This window comes from Silene latifolia, chromosome 11 (genome assembly GCF_048544455.1).
Source record: "Silene latifolia isolate original U9 population chromosome 11, ASM4854445v1, whole genome shotgun sequence".
Classification (NCBI taxonomy): domain Eukaryota; kingdom Viridiplantae; phylum Streptophyta; class Magnoliopsida; order Caryophyllales; family Caryophyllaceae; genus Silene; species Silene latifolia.
The window spans coordinates 201,246,178-201,265,622 of NC_133536.1; the positions used below are offsets into that span (position 1 = coordinate 201,246,178).

At 37.3% G+C, this 19,445-nt stretch overlaps 1 protein-coding gene and 1 long non-coding RNA gene across 2 annotated transcripts; one reads left to right on the forward strand and one right to left on the reverse strand.

The window, feature by feature from the left end:
- Positions 1-6,184: 6,184 nt before the first annotated feature.
- On the reverse strand, positions 6,185-7,003 carry LOC141615318 (uncharacterized). Its single transcript, XR_012529794.1, has 3 exons — positions 6,812-7,003; positions 6,384-6,635; positions 6,185-6,303 (listed from the first exon to the last, which is right to left on the reverse strand). It is a non-coding gene; the product is annotated as an uncharacterized LOC141615318 (long non-coding RNA).
- A 4,107-nt stretch (positions 7,004-11,110) lies between these two features.
- On the forward strand, positions 11,111-12,086 carry LOC141615319 (abscisic acid receptor PYL4-like). Its single transcript, XM_074433724.1, has one exon. It carries the CDS (start codon positions 11,272-11,274, stop codon positions 12,034-12,036), a length of 765 nt encoding a protein of 254 aa, XP_074289825.1. The 5' UTR covers positions 11,111-11,271; the 3' UTR covers positions 12,037-12,086.
- The last annotated feature ends 7,359 nt before the right edge of the window (positions 12,087-19,445 follow it).

Here is a 19,445-nt window from a genome sequence, read left to right on the forward strand (position 1 = left end):
CCCTTAATGTGCACATCCCCTCCCGTGACGGGTTCCACGGAGGGCGAACTAGGGTGTGAAGCCACTCCCGCAAGTGACTCCACCACAATCATACACACACATCACACCACACAACATCACAACCGTCACAACACAACCACACCAACACCGTCATCACAACACCCATACTCCGATGATCGCAGATAACAACAATTACAAAGACAAGCACAGTCTTAAATCAATTAACGATGAATCGAGTAGGGAAACCCTACCTTATCAATCAACAGCAGTACGGAAACCGAACAATCAGAAAGGCTCCTCTACGAAGTCTTCTCCTATACCATAATCATATAACACAATTACACAATGCACAACCCCCATATTCCCAATTCCACAAATATACAGTAACCCCAACGAATACGAATAACATATAATTAGAACTTACCAACAGTAGGATGAGGGATTATACGCAAGAACTCCGAAGATCTCACACACAACAAAGCTATGGAATGATTAGGGAGCTCGGTTCATTAGGCTAAAGTTCAAGCGCCTTCCTTGGATTCCGGTTCTAAAGACAACGTCAACCAGGCTCTTTTATGCCAGGTGAAGTCATAGGCAAGCGGAGCTCGGTTATTACTAACTTGTTTGTTTTGACTTGGTACTTTCCCAAGTATATCCTACCATATCATAGGCCCCTCTGAAGCTCCGACTATACCTAATAGGATATATTATAATTAACATGACAAAGCAATAAGCTAACCCATCGGGCTGCATAATGAACTATTCGAATCACTTAAATAATAAGCATCATCGGGACCTAATCCTACCTACTTATTGATAATTTTCTGGCGCATTACAAAACCAAGAGACAAATCCCAAGAACTCTTCAATTTGGGACGTTCATGTGAGTGACGACAAAAGCTCCAAACACTAAATTGTAAGAAAATTTTCAAAATATATATACAACAGGAAAAAAATATCCATCGAACTGCAGCCACAAAATCATAATCATAATAATTACTTTATTTCGCAACTAAAAATGTACCAGATATGTGAGAGGTTTATTGTCATTGTGCCATGTCAATGCCTCCCTCCCCCTCGCTTCCTATCTTCCATCTGCCTCTATCCATCTCATTTCCCTTCTTACTGTACAAAATATACGTGTCCGTATCTTGTCATCCTAGCACTGTATAGGACCCGGTATAACTAAAAAAAGGCAACACACAACCTTATCTAAAATCGTGGAGGTTTACAAAACTACATTACAAATCAGTTTTAAAGAACGTTACGACCGTATTTTCTAAGAAACTACACTTGAACAATGTTGACACAACGTCTCTTAAGGCAGTAACAAGTAGCTATTTTCCAGATGATAAGTAGCAAACAATAGACAGCTCTCAAAAAGCAAATAACTTAATTGGAAATCAACCTCTAAAATGAGACCCTGTTTGTGTATAGGCAACAACTCAACATTCATTTAACATGATATACCCGACCTTTAAAGTTTCACTATTTAAAGCTGAAACACTATAACCTTAAACTACAATAGCTCTCAAAAAAGCAAATAACTTAATTGGAAATCAACCTCTAAAATGAGACCCTGTTTGTGTATAGGCAACAACTCAACATTCATTTAACATGATATACCCGACCTTTAAAGTTTCACTATTTAAAGCTGAAACACTATAACCTTAAACTACAATAGTCGGTCTTAAAAGACAAATCAATACGCCACCACATCAAAAACTTTGTTCCCCGACCTTTAAAGTTTCATTATTTAAAGCTGAAACACTATAACCTTAAACTACAACAGCCGGTCTTAAAAGACAAATCAATACGCCACCACATCAAAAACTTTGTTCCTCAATTGACCATCAAAGCATCTCGGAATTTAACAATTAGACCCAAACCCAAAAACCAAACCCTAAAAATAACAGAAGATCAGAACATTCCACACGTAACAAGATGAAATAAGAATTTCAGACACAAGACTTCTAAGAAAGCAAAGATAATCTGAATGAAAAAGGCCCATCATCAGTCGTACGTTGAAGACCCACTTCATTTAGTTTCAGATAGCCGCGTAGTTCTACAAGTTGACCAACACTGCTGACAAGTTCTCTACTCGTCGCCCATCCTACATTCATTGAATTTCTCATACCTGAGTAGAGTAGATTCCACTGTTACCCAAATCAACCATAAAGCTCCATTTAAGAAGTCAATCATAAAAAATACGTGTGACAATTATCATATCTTTATTTCAGAAAAAGAAAATATAAATTTTGATAAACTACCTGCCACAACGCTTCCTGCGTAATCTCCTCGTGACTACCTATAAGTTACTTGAGTACCTGCGAGTAAAAGTGACAAGAAAATAAACATCCATAAGTCTCCTTAGAAACACGGTTAAGAAAGTAAATTCCAAAGATCTTGACAAATAGAAAAGTATTGTATCACAAATTATGGAACATAAACACGATATTAGTTATCTACAACTCCTTCAAATCAAACATCACCAAACACATATCAATATACCATGAATACCTGTATATCTTAATGTTAGGGACACTAAGGCATTTGAGAAGATAAAACCTAGGTTCTTGGTTTATGCCAGGCTTTGTTGGTTTACTTTGATATGCACAAATCCTAAACCCCAATTTTAAATTTACACTCTATGACACAATTATTAAACATCTACAAGAACCTTCAACCTTAAAAAGTTGCTTCTTCTAGTAGAAAAGATGACATGACCCAATGTAAAAGAACTACAGCACAAAGCAAAGTAACATTATTTTCAGTACTTACATATACCAGTTTAACTACTTGAGACATTCAACACTAATCCTAAACCAGAGACAATGACTCAATTGGAATTCTGACTTGTGTAGCATATACTTAAAGTTTGTCCCGACTCCTGGCAAAGACCTTATCTCGTTTGTGGCGAAAGACATAACATGAAGGAAAAAATCTGTTAAATGATTGATGGAAAAGGCAAACGGAAAAAGGCCAGTTCTGTATATTTCATGAAACCATCAGCTAGTTATTCATTTAAATTGACCCTCTAGTATATCAAAAACGCAATTACCAAAGAAAAATAGCAAAGATCCTAAAGCTCAATTTACAAAGTTGATACCTTGAGACATGAGAGTAGAAGAACAACAACATAACCAAGTGCCTTAAAGGCTGACGATGTAAATGGTAGTGTAAGGGCTAAGGGGTAAAGTCGATGAGAGTCGCAGTTTAAGACCTTATGCTTACGCTCACCATCATATCATATAGATAGAAAAGGAATCACCATATCAATTAAGATTCAATTTGATATGGGAAACTTATACGATACGATTCGATGTGAGAAAATTGTGTTGTCGTATGCGTAGTCATCAATCCAACTAAATATTCGTGATAATCATCCAAAATTGTCATTCATCTCCAAAAATCATCAAGATCCTACTATGCTAAAACTTATTAATCAATATTTTGAATTCCAGAAAAAATAAATCAGAGCTAAATCAAGACCCCAGATCAGAAAACATAAAAGTAGTTAAGTTTATTAATAAAAAAAACTTTGAAGTATTTAATTCAGTGATTCAACAAGTCTCCTAATACTCAGCAAAATAATAAGCCAAAGATCAAAAGTAAAAGAATTAGATGAAATTCATAAAGCAATAAGCATAATAATAGGGAATTCAAAACATAATGATGTTAATAAACCACCAGAGCAGACCTAATTACTCATATAAAGATCTTTACAAAACCTATATGATTACCAACATTTAGTGCACTAATTAAACCATTTTTTTAAAGCAATCAAAGTAACAACAGTATATCAACAACTAATTTTAATTAACGAGCTCGGATTGTAATTTGTACCTTTCAAAACGCAGCTATCTGCATAAAAGCAACCAAGTAAACCAGCCACAGTAGTTCGGAAGTTCAATATATCCGCTCGGGTTGTACTTTGATAGGCTTACCTGAATGAATTTCCTCCCTGAACAGAAAAAGAGAAAAAAAAAACCATTGTGATGCTAGATTTACAGAGGGTGAACCTAAATGAAGTAGTAATTGATGAGGATATTCATCACTAAATGTAAATATGGTAATTAGAATCATATGGGGAAAGGATAATTTACCAGTGCTCCTTAATCAGAAGCACGAGATCAAAAAACAAATATCCTCGTTGTAGTATACTTACAGAAAAGTGTACAAGTCTCTAAAATCATGGTCATTCTATGTTTCACTTAGCTTTGAAAGCACTCAAGCAGCATGCAATCATTCACTCAAGCTATAAAGCATCAATACCTAATGCAGAAGTGATTCCATATTCTGATCCAAGACAGCTTTAAAAAGGTTCCATCGCTGCGCCAAACCTGCCGCAAAGTAATACACCATCTAATGCCTGACCAGCAGCTGTCGGTCTCTCCCACATGGTAATTGGTTTAAGAGCTACAAACAGGTTTCAAAATGAAATTATAATCAAGAAGCATATAGGTCATATTTTTTCTATGAATTAAAAGATTTAGCATACTGTACCATTGCATGCACCTGAAGACCAGCTTCAACCCAATCAAGTTCAGTACTCTGGAAAAATTATGTAGCTGTACGAGATCTGAAAAGATGTTTATTCTTCTACTTTAGGGGGTCTATAATCCAGCTCATTCAGCACAAAACACTTTGATAGTTTTTGATAGCTGACTCTCACTTTGACAGGGTACGACGGCGGGCTGCAAATTAAAACCAGAGTGATAAGCATTAGAACAGGAAACAAAAACAATACTCATCTCTGCATAGGAAGATACTCATCACTAAATATGAATATGGTAATTAGAATTATATGGGGAAAGGCTAACTTACCAGTGCTCCTTGACCACTTTGAGCCAAGTGGTATATCTTCAGCACATCATGTTCAACCAGATCTCATATTAAATGGCCTTGGAGCATACAACAATGAAATCCCAGCAGCAATAGTGTCAGTGTATAGCCGTGTGTCAATGAGCAGTGGCTGGTGCAAAAAACACAAGCCATCGAACCAAATTGAGACTAAAATAATAAATAATAAGACGTAAAAATGCAAAGTAATTTTGTAGAATACAATTAATTAGGGTTAGAATCAATACCTCGTCTTCTAAGGGCACGCTTCCACTCCCCAGCACGAGGCAATTGCAACCGCAACAATGACAATGTACTATATAAAAGCCATAAAAGGAAGCCGACAACTTCGCTTAGGAGTAAAAAACCCTAGGAATACAGTAAGAAGGAAGATAACGATAATGAAAATACAAATAAACAAACGAACAACTTTAATGGAGAGTCAACTCATGCAAGGGCAATGTTAAATAGGCCGGGAAAGCAACAACAACTGGGCCGCAAAACATGATAAGAGGTGGTAAAAAACTTGGACTTTAAAGTGACGCAAGAATCAACATAGCAAGTAGCAACAAACCTGAAGGTGCTGTTAGTAGAGAAAGTGGTAGAGCACTGAAGTAGAAGGTTGACCCCGACTTTGAGCTCTTACTCCGCAGTCACAAACAACTGTAACCACGACAATCTGCATATATGTAAAAGAAGTGGAAGGAGGCAACAACGCCGAAATACCTAAGATCAACACTCATAAAATAAAAAGACAAACGAAAAAGAGCTATGTAACCAAATCCACGAGATACAATAATAAACACTATACCTAAATTGTAAAGTGAGCGGAAGCGTCCACTCTACAGCATTGCAAACACAACACGGACAAGCTAACAAATATATAAAAGAGAGAAATAAAAGGAAGACAAGAACTCACATTACATCACCTACTGCAGGCAGCGAGATAAAACCCCCAGGAATACAATAATAGGAGGCGTCCACTGCCACAGCCAACAAACCTGCAATCACAGCATTGTCAATCTAAAAAGCTGAAAAAATCGAAAAGCAATAAAAGGAAGATAAGACCCGCAAAACCGCAGCCACCACATAGACCACTTCAAGAAATGAAAATTCATAAAAGTAGTAAAAGGAAGTCAGAAGCTATAAAATGGCTCACCTATTGTAGGTGAAGGGGTCAGCCCAAAACCCCAGTCAATCCAGAGGCGTAAAAAAAATAGCTAGGTATTTACTAAGAAATGGAAAACAGCCCTGCATGTGAGCAGATGCAAACTGTAAGCAACCTAGCTAGAAAACCAACCTCAAAACTGTAAACCATAACACAGGAATACGCAAGAGGAACAACGCTTTAATAAAACTCTAAAACCCAAATAATTAAATAGGGTTACAACCGATACCTCATGTTATGAGGTCAATCTCTAACTCCGTAGCCGAGACAATATAAAAAACGATGACGACAACCTAGTCAACAAAGCCAGCTTTGATTAGCAAACAGAAACCCCAGGAATATAGCAATAATTAAGTAGGGTTAGAACCAATACCTCCCGTTATGAGCTCAACCTCTACCTCAGAAGCGGAGACAATTTAAACCACAACGACAACAACCTATTTATCAAAGCCAGCTCCGATTAGCAACCAAAAACCCCACGAATAAAGCAATGATTGAAATAAAAAGGAATTAAAAAAAGGAATACAGTAATTAATTAGGGTATGGATTTAATACCAATACCTCCTGATATGAGCTCAATCTCAAACTCCGTAGCCGAGACAATTTAAACCACAACGACAACAACCTAGATATCAAACCCGGTTCCAATTAGCAACCAAAAACCCAGGGAATCCAGCAATAATAGTAAAAAGAAATTAAAAAATATTAAAAATTGGCAAAAGTGTAGTGAGTGTAGAGCAAAAATCTCAAAATGAAGAAGACACAAAAACCTAATTGATGGGAAATAGTAACGCGAAATACCTGAGATGGGAAAAGTAATCGTCATCTGAGGATGAAGCAGGGGATGGGGATTGAAGAAGATGAACCTTTGATTGACACACGGTGGATTGAGATGAGGGTTGTGGATGGTGAAGCCGTAAAGTAGTTTGGAGAGAGAGCAGCAAGATGAAAAGGCGGAATGAAAAAAAAAAGAATGAAACATAGGTTAAGTTAAGAAGGGAAGGATGGGATTGAAAGTGAGAGATCGACGGTTGACAATGGGCAAGCACTATTCATTGCTACAGTACCGGAAGTTGTCTCTTTTTAAAGAGTAGGGATTTACCCGGGGAATTGGTAATGGGTGATGCTCAATCATGTACATGATTTACTCAATCGTGTACACAATTGACCATTTTAACCCTTACATTTCAACATATTTATAATTTAATCAATTCCTTCAATTTCCTCCCTCCCAACAACCACCACCCACAACCACCGCCCTCCTCCCTCCACTGCTTCACCGACCACCCCTTTGAACACCGCCGACAATACCGGCCGTCCAGACCCGCCGGAAATCCGCCACCCATCCAGCCCCACCGAAAACAGACCCCTGCCCCCGATCCGCCCCACTAAGCCTCCTGCCCCTTCCTTGCCACCCTGCACTGCCGACAACCACCCATCTCCCTCGCCTTCCTGCATGGCTGACCATCACAAGCCTGACCTCCGCCGCCTCCACCACCCTAGTCACCTTTTCTCACAAACCTAATTTGCATATATAAATTTTTATTAACCCTAAATTAATTTCAACTCCTTAATTAGTTACATAATTTATGCAATGAATAACTAAGTTAGAATCATTATTTGAATTAATTGATTAATATAAGAAATAAGTTTCATAAGTGAGTAATTTGGTTTTAGTTTGATTAATTTGGAGAGAGAGAGAGGGTGAGAAATTTTTCCATTGTTTTTTATGAGAAGGACATGGTAAGGAAAATTAATGAAAAAAGTACGTGAAAGAAGTAAAACTCGTACTTGAAAGAGCAATTAAGTTGGTAATTAACCTCCTTAAGTTTGCTATGATGTGAGATTAACCTCTTAAATTTGCTTTGGAGTGAATAACCCCTCAACTTGCTATAAAGTGAAATTAAGCCCCTACTAATTTTCCGGTGTCTCACCGGATTTTTCAATTTCTCACCAATTTCACCGGACTTTTTCAATTTCTCACCAATTTTTCCAGTCAAAATCTCTCGTCATTTGAATCACGAAAGTACACTATCTCCCCTCCCTTAGATTTTTCAGTAATAGATGCTTTCTCTTCACTTCCTATTTCATTCTGCCCCTCCACACCAGATCGTCGTCCATCATATATTTGTTTAGTTCTCTCTTTCTCTGAACAAAAACAGTAGATATGCAAAGAATTGTTAAAACATGTAGTTGGTCTCACAACACCTTGGAATTAACAGATGATAAACTTATAGACCAAGAGGCACATTGGAACAACTGATGAATACCTTGATGTTCAAAAGGAAGCACAACCATACAATTGCTCTTTTTCTGTTAACAGATGATTGAAGAGTGTGCCAAATGTTTGATGGTATGGGCAAACCAAACTGAGAAATTGAAAAATCCGGTGTGATTTTGACCGGAAAAATAGAAGGGCTTGATTTCACTTTATAGCAAATTAAAGTTGAGGGGGTTGTTTACTCCAAAGCAAAGTTAAGGAGGTTAATCTCACATCATAGCAAACTTAAGGGAGTTGTTTCCACTTCCCCGAATATTTACCCAAAAACTAAAATAGATGTACTATGAATGACATTAATATGAGACGCGAATCAAATTCGACGATGGCCCGATATAAATCTTAACTGACCTTACCCGTTATTGTCTAGCCACAACCCAACATTGGTATAATCTAAACCACTTTGACACAACCAATAACCAACCCAAGTAACCTAATCCGGCTAATCCGCCGCTGCCTAATCACCACCTACTATGCTAAAACAAAAGCTAATTAGACCATTTAACTCCAAGGTCATGGTAATCGGTAGTTTTCATGGATTCAAGTATTCAACAATAATCAAATTTCCAAGATTCTACAACTTTAAAAATGATGAATTAATTTAAAAGACACGCGTGCTAATTTCTTCTTTTCTTTTTTACTTTATTTTTTTTAAGAGATGTGTTGTAGCTTTTATCAACAAGAGCTAATTGTCATATACTCCGTAATAACAATTAATAAGAGTATTATATGAGCCTTGTTGGCTTGGTATTAGCCTACTAAGTTCAAAGTCATCACACAACTTGCTTAACAAAATAGGTCTTGATCTATCAATTAATGTACTTGTATTTGCATTATTTAAGCTAGGAGCATTGCACTTACTTTCTTAAGATTTGATTTGATTTGATTCATAATTATAATATAAAGACGTAAATTAATGAAATTTCAAGAAAAATTCTTAGGCAATCCGAGTATATCATATCACTGTACAATTACAAATAGGCAATTAATGTTGTTAATTAATTTCAATTTTCTTGCTATTAATTGGTGATCTTAGAATATACCATAACGTGATATATACCGGTAAATGTAGAAATTTCTCATATTTGAAATGTGAAGGTTCATGCAAAATTTACATGAACAAGTTGCATGTATATGACAAGAAGTTGCCTGTAGCCTTTAATACTATTCTCTTACAATTTGTCAAAAAGATAAACTTACAAAGCAGTCTAACATGAGAAAAATATTGAAAGTTGTAAAATTATAATTTATAAAATGTGAAAAAAAAATCACAAGTTGGCACGGATTTTACAGAATTCAGGATTTTGATGGATTATTCCCGTTGTATTGATCATTTCAAACTTTAACTAAAGTCTTGTCACTTACAGTTCATTATAATGTGGGAAAACTGCTCTTAACTTTTTCATAAAAATCAACAACTTGATTGGATGGTGGATCCATGCCATAGAGGATTGACAAATTCTATCCGTTTTAAACTTAAGACGGTTAAATATGACAATGCAGAAAGAATAAGATTAAAACAAAATATATTAGGAAAAATAAAAGATTCGTCCCATATATCCAAACTTCACGTGGTATAATATCTAGCCCATTTTATTATTATTAAGACAGATATCTCCGTCTTAAGTAAAACTACTCGGCATAATTGGACAAATGGGACAAATGGGAGTTGTTATTAAAGGTTAGTTGCCCTAGTGGCGGTCAGTTGATGAACTACCTCCAAATCGTTAAACATGAGACTTGCTCCTAAATTAAATTGGAAGGTGGTAATTAAGAACCATATAATTTTACCCGTTGATACTTTCATTTTGGAGCCCTAGCAATGGTAGATGTTGATTTGTTCACGTAAATGCATGTGTTTTATTATAAAAATTTACAAGTTATCGGGCCATAAGAATACACCAATTATTTTTGTTTTCGTCGGCCGGCTCTTGTGTATGACAATTTTGTGGAAGATTATTTTAAAAAGGAAAAGAAAAACAAAAAAAAGAAAAAGTCGAACCATTAGCCACAGATTGGCTAGCATGTAGACATTGGCTTAATTTATAACAATTTGCGGTATTTATAATTTCCCGTCGTTTTTACCATTACAGATTAATAAAATACTTACATAATTATGACATACGAGTACTTAAAATGGCAATTTAAAAAAAAATTACATAAGCATAATAAGGAAAGTTTATTTATAAACTTATATACTTACGAGACATAAAAAAAAAACTCGTTAATCTAATTTACATCTTGATGATAATTTAACATCAATTTTATGGTGTGATTATTGAAGCATGCATTTGTAAATTCTATTATACATAGTACTCCCTCCTATTTTAAATAACTGTCCCATTTGTCATTTCCGTCTATTCACATAACTGTCCCATTTGTCATATTTGGACATGACTTTTTACTTTTCTACCCTTAACTCTTTTCTTTATTTACCACATCAACCACTCATAACCCATCATATTCAATACTTTTCATTATTTAACTCATATATTCTTACCCCTATACAATAATTTTCATTATTTTAACTATTTCCTTAATTTTCGTGCCATTGTCCAAATGGGACAATAACCCTAATATAAATTTTTTAGTAATTATAAGAGAAAGAAATATCTAAACTCTTGTAAATCCTTGACATTAACAATTAACAAAGTATTACAAGTGGATATTCAAGTAAGGGTTGTTGCCTAATACTAGAAGAAATTGAAGGGCAAAGTCTTAATTAAACTACGTCCAATTGGTACGTTTTTTGTATGCAACTTGTTCACCCACTTGCCCGTCCGGCGTAAGGCCCCCCCCCCCCCCCCCCCCCCCCAGATAAGATCCCTCTTCTTCTCCCATTCTTTCCAATTCTCTCAAACTCTCTAAACCAAGTAATCTTCTCTCATAATCTCCCTTATTAATTTCTCTAGAAAAAATCTTATTAATTAAGGAATTGATTTTTAGTACTCGTGTCATTTTCTGCTTTGTGCGAAGAGCAAATATGTCTCCGACTATCCAGCTACGAGCTTATACGACCACAACCACGACCGCGACCACATATATAACCAATACATCACCATCAGTTATTGAAACAATGGCGGCCGAGATAATTCCCTCACTAGCTCATGATCTAACACGAGAGCTATCTCGCTCTCACCCGTCCTTAGACAGGCAAATGGAGATCATAGCCCGCTACCACAACCACGAGGTGGGGCCCAACCAGTGTGCCTCGGTCGTGGTCAAGCACATCGCTGCTCCAACCCAGAGCGTCTGGAGCCTAGTCAAGCGGTTCGACCAACCCCAGACGTACAAGCGCTTCCTCCGCAGCTGTCGCCTGATCGCAGGCGACGGAGCCCAGGTAGGCTCCCTGCGGGAGGTCCACTGTGTGTCGGGTATCCCCGCCGCGTCCAGCACCGAGCGGTTAGAAGTGCTGGACGAGGAATCCCACGCTATAGGATTCCGTATAGTAGGCGGGGAGCACCGACTACACAATTACCGCTCTATTACCACGGTCCATCCCTCGTACCCATCTGCAGGTAGCGAGGAGGGGACCGTAGTGGTAGAATCATACGTAGTAGACGTACCACAAGGGAACAATAAACAAGAGACGTGTGTTTTTGTAGACACTATTGTACGTTGTAACTTGCAATCTCTAGCTAGCTTAACCGAGAGAATGGGTAGATCATCTTCAACATTATCTTCTGTATCGACTAATTCTTCATCTTCTTCTGTTGTTACCTCATCTTCATCATGTAAAGTATCATGAAAATTTTTTAGAGCTAATCTATTCAAATCATTGTTTACGTGCTTTCATTATTTAATTTTGTTTATTTCAACACAAATTGTTTTGTAGTACCGTCTTGTAGTATAAGACCAGCTCATACCCAAAAGCCCAAACAATTAACTTATAATTCCCTTTTTTAATAAAAAAATCAAAAGCCCAAAAAATTATTGTAGTTAATAGGCTTGTAAAAAAAAAAATTTATTTTGATAAACTAAAGTTTTATACTAATAACTTACCTATTTAAATAGGTTAGTTTTTACCATAAAATGTTGTGTTAGCATAATATTAGGAATCTATCCCTAATATTCTGTAATTAGCTAGGATATTTGTTCATATATTATGGTGATTGTATTCACATGGTATATTCCTAGTTTAGAGGATTTTGTTAAGCTAATTCCTAATTTGTAGGATATGCTTGATGTATATATACGTTGTTTGACATAATGAAAAGACACACAAAATTTCCGCAAAACCTTCTTCTCTGCTTCTTCGTTATATTTACCATATGGTATCGTGAGCCAGTTTTTATCTTGCGATATTTTTTTTATTTTCTCAAATTTATTGATCCTTCACAATGGTTGATGACAAGTCCGTCAATAGTGGAAGGAGTAGTACTGTCAATCCGATTTATGCCCTCTCGAACCAGGATGGTACGGGGGCACGGATTACCCATGTTGTTCTTACAGGACCCAAAACCTATGCAAAATGGGCTAAGGGTTTCCGGGTTGCGTTGGGAGCCAAGAGGAAACTTGGGTTCATCGACGGAACTCTCAAGCAAAAGCCGTCTAATCCAAAAGAAGTGGATGATTGGACTGCTGTCAATTACACTATTATTGCGTGGATCTTTAATACCATCGAATCAGGCCTACGCTCGTCAATTTCATATCGTGAAATTGCATTTGATCTCTGGGAGGATATTCGCTTGCGCTTCTCGGTTGCAAATGACATCAAAATTTACCAACTTCAGTCTGATATTGCCGAGTGTAAGCAAAAGCCTGGTGAGTCTTTAATGGATTACTTTGGTCGAATTAAAATGTTATGGGATGACATCAATGATTATGATGTTCTACCAACATGTAATTGCTGTTCGATGTGCAAGGTGTAATTCGTAAGCGCAGGGCTGCTGAACAAGTGCGTGGCTTTCTGATGGGACTTGATCCGGTGTATGCTACTGTCCGTTCTAGCATACTCGGTACCTCCCCATTACCCGATATACATGTAGTTTATTCACGCATTGCTCAGGAAGAAGAAGTCCGCTCTGTTGTTCAGTCCCGTGAGGATGCTGTCACTCAAATGGCGTGTGCGGTGACCGGAAAGAATCAACAGGTTAAGACAGAGGGTGGTAATCGTCCTCGTTTTAAATGCTTCCATTGCAATAAAGATGGGCATACTGTGAGTCGCTGCTGGGAAAGGGTCGGGTTCCCTGTCGGTCATCCTCGACATGTTCCCAAAACAGGGGATCCTTCGCCATCTGCCTCGACTTCCAATGTCAAAGCAAATGCTATTTTCGGTGAGACTCCAGTAGCTACTAATATGGTCCGTCTAAATGGTAAGCTTCCTTTCACGTGGATAATTGATACGGGTGCGTCCGCACATGTTTGTTATAATGAAGAATTGTTTGAGTCGTGTGTTACTATTGCTCCTATCAATATTGGCTTACCCACAGGCGCTAGTTTGACAGCCACTAAAGCCGGAATTATTAAAATTAATGATCACTTATCTCTGTATAATGTTCTTTTGGTTCCGTCTTTCAAGTGTAACCTCCTGTCCGTCTCGCAGCTTATATCCACGCAAAATCTCTGTGTGAAATTTACTAATGCTCAATGTCTGATACAGGACCATACCTTGACGACGATTGGTGTGGGTGATCTTTTGGATGGGATTTTCTACTTGACGATGACGGAACCTATTCGTGTTAATGCTGTGACCGGGAAAGAAAGTGCAGCGCTGTGGCATCAAAGAATGGGACATCCTTCATCTCGGGTTATGAAGCACATTCCCTCTATTTCTAGCTTTTCGTGTGATTTTTCGAATTGTGACATTTGTTTTCGTGCTAAACAGACTCGTACTCCTTTTCCGTTGAGTGATAATAAAGCCGATTGTTTGTTTGAATTAATTCATTGCGACGTTTGGGGTCCGTATCATCCTAATCGTGCTTGTGATTCCCGTTATTTCTTGTCTATTGTTGATGATTTTTCGAGATGCGTTTGGGTTTATTTAATGAAAACAAAGGATGAAGTTCCCAAACTTATGTGCGATTTCTTTGCCTTAGTTGCTCGAAAATTTAATAGCCATGTGAAAATTGTTCGGAGTGATAATGGGACGGAATTTCGGGGACTTATTCCTTATTTTCGAGACAATGGTATTATTTTTCAGACTTCCATGGTCAAGACACCCCAACAAAATGCTCGAGTTGAACGGAAACATAGGCATATTTTGAATGTCGCTCGTGCCATACGTTTTCAAAGTTCGTTACCTATTGAGTTTTGGGGGGAGTGTGTTTTGACAGCAGCACATTTAATAAATCGTACCCCTACTCGAATTTTAAATAATAAAACTCCTTTTGAATTGTTATTTGGCAAACTCCTTGATATGCGCTTAATTCGGGTATTCGGGTGTTTGTGTTATGAAAAGAATATTTATTCTCACGACAAGTTTGATTCCCGCAGTCGTCGTTGTATTTTCATTGGCTATCCTTTTGGGAAGAAAGGTTGGCACTTATATGATCTTGAGACGGGTGATTATTTTCAATCACGAGATTGTTCATTTTATTGAGGACCAATTTCCTTTTGCCATGCCCGAAAATAACTCCGAAAATTCTGCCATACACGAGGATGTTGTCGAGCCTGACTATATTGCTGTTCCATCCTCAGCGTCGCCTCCGAATGTCGAGCCAAGGAAAACAGGTAGTCCGCATGATGAGTCTTTAAATGACAGAATTCAGGTGGAGCACGATACTGAAACAGGGCAGCCTTCACCTGATGCTTCAACTGATGATAGTCGGACTGATAATAGCATTCTTGAAACAAATGATATAGCTAGAACTGATGTTATGTCCACTGATAATATTGTTAATCAAGAAGTTGTTCATTTTGATACAACTCACGGTGAGGAAATGGGTCGAGGTAAACGACCAAAATTTGATAATTCCCGTCATAAAGATTTTGTTCGTTGGGAGAAGGTAAATGAACACATTAACACAACTATGGTTCCGTCAAGCCCATCACCCACACCAACGACTGTCACAGGTACTCCGTATCCTATTTCTCATTATGTTAACTGTAAGAATTTTTCGACTGCCCATCAACATTTTCTTGCAGCTATTACTAATGACACGGAGCCCAATTCTTTTAAAGAGGCCATTTGTGATCCAAAATGGAAACAAGCCATGGAGGAAGAAATTGCTGCATTAGAAGCAAATAATACCTGGTCCGTAGTGGATTTACCATCAAATAAAACCGCTATTGGATGTATGTGGGTTTATAAAATCAAGCGAAAATCAGATGGGTCAGTTGAGCGATACAAAGCAAGACTAGTCGTATTTGGTAATCATCAATAAGAAGGAATTGATTTTGCCGAGACTTTTACCTCTACAGTAAAGATGGTGACAGTTCGAACTTTTCTTACTATCGCTGCAATAAATAATTGGGAATTACACCAAATGGATGTTCAAAACGCTTTCCTCCATGGGGACTTGGAGGAGGAGGTATACATGCGACTTCCACTTGGATTCGGACATGGGCTGCGAGAAAAGGTGTGTCGTCTTCATAAATCTTTATATGGCCTTCGTCAGTCACCACGTTGCTGGTATGCCAAACTAGCTACTGCGTTATGTGACTACGGCTTTTCTCATAGTCTGTTTGATCATTCTCTATTTATTTATCGTAAGGATGATATCGTTATCAATATTCTAGTGTATGTTGACGACTTGGTGATCGCTGGTAACAATAGTGTCGCTATTCAAGAATTTAAAAATTACCTAAGTCAATGTTTTCGAATGAAGGATTTGGGTAAATTAAAATATTTTTTGGGCCTTGAGGTGGCACGAAATTCCAGCGGGATTTTTCTATGTCAACGCAAATATACTCTTGACTTATTGACGGAAACGGGGCTCCTTGGGTCAAAACCGGCTCCTGTTCCAATGGAAGAGAAGCATGATCTTGCTTTGCATATGGAGTATTTATTTTCTGAACCCACGAAATATCGTCGTTTGGTAGGTAAGTTAATTTATCTCACTCTTACTCGTCTTGAGATTACCTATTGGTCCATATCCTTTCCCAATTTATGCAAGCCCCGTCTAAAGCACATTGGGATGCGGTTGTACGAGTTGTTCGTTATCTCAAAGGGAATCCGGGACAGGGTATTCTATTACGCGCTGACACGTCTATGGTACTTGAGGCCTATTGTGACGCTGATTACGATAGTTGCCCTATCACTCGACGCTCCTTGTCCGCATATTTTGTATTCCTCGGAGGTTCCCCAATTTCTTGGAAAACAAAGAAACAAGCCACTGTTTCTCGTTCGTCGGCTGAGTCTGAATATCGTGCCATGGCTTCCGCTACTTGTGAAATTCTTTGGTTAAAAGGCTTGCTTCGAAGCTTGGGTTTTGAACATCCCACGGCTGTTATGCTCCATTGTGACAATACGGCGGCTATACATATTTCTAATAATCCCGTTTTTCATGAACGTACAAAGCATATAGAAATTGACTGTCATTTCGTTCGTGATGAGATTGTACGAGGTACTATTAAGCCGTCCTATGTTACCACTAATACTCAGCTTGCGGACATCCTCACAAAGGCGCTCGGGCGTTCTCAGTTCCATCGTTTGTTGGGCAAGTTGGGCATTGCTAATCCCCATGTTCCAACTTGAGAGGGGGGGGGGGGGTGTTAGCATAATATTAGAAATCTATCCCTAATATTCTGTAATTAGGTAGGATATTTGTTCATATATTATGGTGATTGTATTCACATGGTATATTCCTATTTTAGAGGATTTTGTTAAGCTAATTCCTAATTTGTAGGATATCTTGATGTATATATACGTTGTTTGACATAATGAAAAGACACACAAAATTTCCGCAAAACCTTCTTCTCTGCTTCTTCGTTATATTTACCATATGTTGTGTTGTTAAAATAAAATTAAAATATGAATTAAATTAAATGTTATCTTCGAGCTTCTCTCCTTTTAAACCAGTTATAAGACGGTCTTATAAAACGGTTCTATAAGAGAGTTGGTGTTGGCTCAATGTTAGAAGTAAATTAAACTTTGATTCGTAAACTTAAAATCATATTATTGCTCCAATGAACAATCTTGAATTCTTCATGAAAAATTACGCACATAAATCACAAATCTCTTCAATTTTCTGTTAACTTTGCATTATATTTAAATTATTTAAGTGTGATTATTATTTTTGTTAAGTTTCATTTAAACCCAAGTCAAGAAAATTTAGAAAAAAAAAATATTCCCATTAATGAAATCATTCTATGTAGATTAAAGACTGGTATAGTGGTATAGTCGCAACAATAACACCTAACCATGGAGTATATTAGATACATAGCAGTTCACTAATTTTCATATGAGACAGTATGCCTGATCTTACACTAACAATAATTTTGTTGCGAGACATTTACGCAATAAGTGTTACTCCGTAGTATTTTCTTTGTTATGTCTTACAATACCTTTACTGAAGACGGTCTCACAATACTTACTCGAGATAGTTAGCAATCGTCTAAAATAATTTGTTCTAAATGTTTTAGTTAAGAACCGCGTTAAATCAGTTAATAACCAGTCAATCTTCTGTAAGCCATAAAATGAAAGCCGTTAATAACAACGGGTCAATTAACGCATAAATTTAAAAAATAATTTTAGAAAATTAAATGTTGTTATTATAAACGTTTTTATAATGGGGCAATACGGAGTATCATTTAGATTAAACAAATTAAAGAATAAGTCTCTTACACTAAAAAAAATTCTTAAGTTACTGTCGCGGATCACATTAAAAATAGTGCGAGACTTTTAGCATATAATCACCCAGGAGACTCCTTAATAATAAATAAAAAATGTACCAATGAATACTTAGATTAATTGGTAAAATAAGTCAGTGAGGATTTTCTGTCCCACTTTTGTGTCCCATTCTGTGTTTCACTCTATACACATCTTGACACATCACTTATTGCAAATAAAAAATACACAATAATTGTGGTAATGTGTTGATGTGTCAAAATGTGTATGGAGTAAGTGTGAAAAGGTATCAGTTGAGATGATAACATCATCTATGCAGAAATGTAGTTGGACGCCATTGTTGAGCTTCAAAGCTTTTACAGAAATGTAGAGAATTATAGAGAAAAGCAAAGGTAAATAAAAGTGAGTATTGTATTGAATTAAATTATGTAAGCTGTACAAGTTTTGGTATATATATACACAAATGAACTAACAAACTATTCCTAACAAACTCTGTAACAAACTCAGTCAAAGTTTGTTACAAGTAGTCAAAGTTAGTTACAGCCTCTAGAAAGATCTAGAAACATCTATCAAAATATCTGGACTGATGGAGGTGGCTGCATCTTGACATTATACAGAATGGAGCTCGAGTCTTGACCTTGATGCTGTTGGTGGTATCTTTCTTTGCCCAGTGCCCGATTCACATCCCCCCCCACCAAGTTGGAGCTGCTGCAAGAAGACTGGCTACTAGGATCAGGATCAAGAAGCAAGCCCAACTTGCGAAAAAAAAATTATCTTTCTGCTTGACCCAACGGTTTAGTCAGAATGTCAGCAAGCTGGAGGAGAGACTGAACATGAACTGTACTCAGAAAGCCTTCTTCTAATTTTTCCCTAACATAGTGACAGTCGATATTGATGTGCTTAGTCCTCTCGTGAAAAACGGGATTAGCTGCAATATGTTGTGCAACCTTATTATCACAATGTAAAGGAATGGGTAATGGGACTGTGATCTGAAAATCTTGTAAGAGTGCATAAATCCAGACAATCTCAGAAGATGTATAAGACATTGCTCGATATTCTGATTCAGCTGAACTTTTTGAAACAGTTTTCTGCTTTTTCATTTTCCACGAAATAAGAGAATCTCCTAGGAAGACACATTGGCCTGTGACAGACTTACAACTAAAAGCACAGGCTCCCCAATCTGCATCACAAAAAGCCTTGAGGTGCAGATTGGTATCAGCAGGATAAAATAGAGCAACTTCAGTAGTTCCTCCACTACAAAAAAACGCGGGTTACTGACGGCCCTACCGACGGAAAAAAGAGGCCGTCAGAAAACACGGGTTACTGACGGATTTGTGACGGAAATTCCGTCAGGAACGTTTCCTGACGGATATCCCGTCAGTATCTATTGGCGCGTTGACCAAGTCAAAGGCGCCAAAAAAAATGTG

Excerpts from the sequence above, each read along its gene's own strand:
- LOC141615319 (XM_074433724.1), top strand. The coding sequence starts at position 11,272 with ATGTCTCCGACTATCCAGCTACGAGCTTATACGACCACAACCACGACC.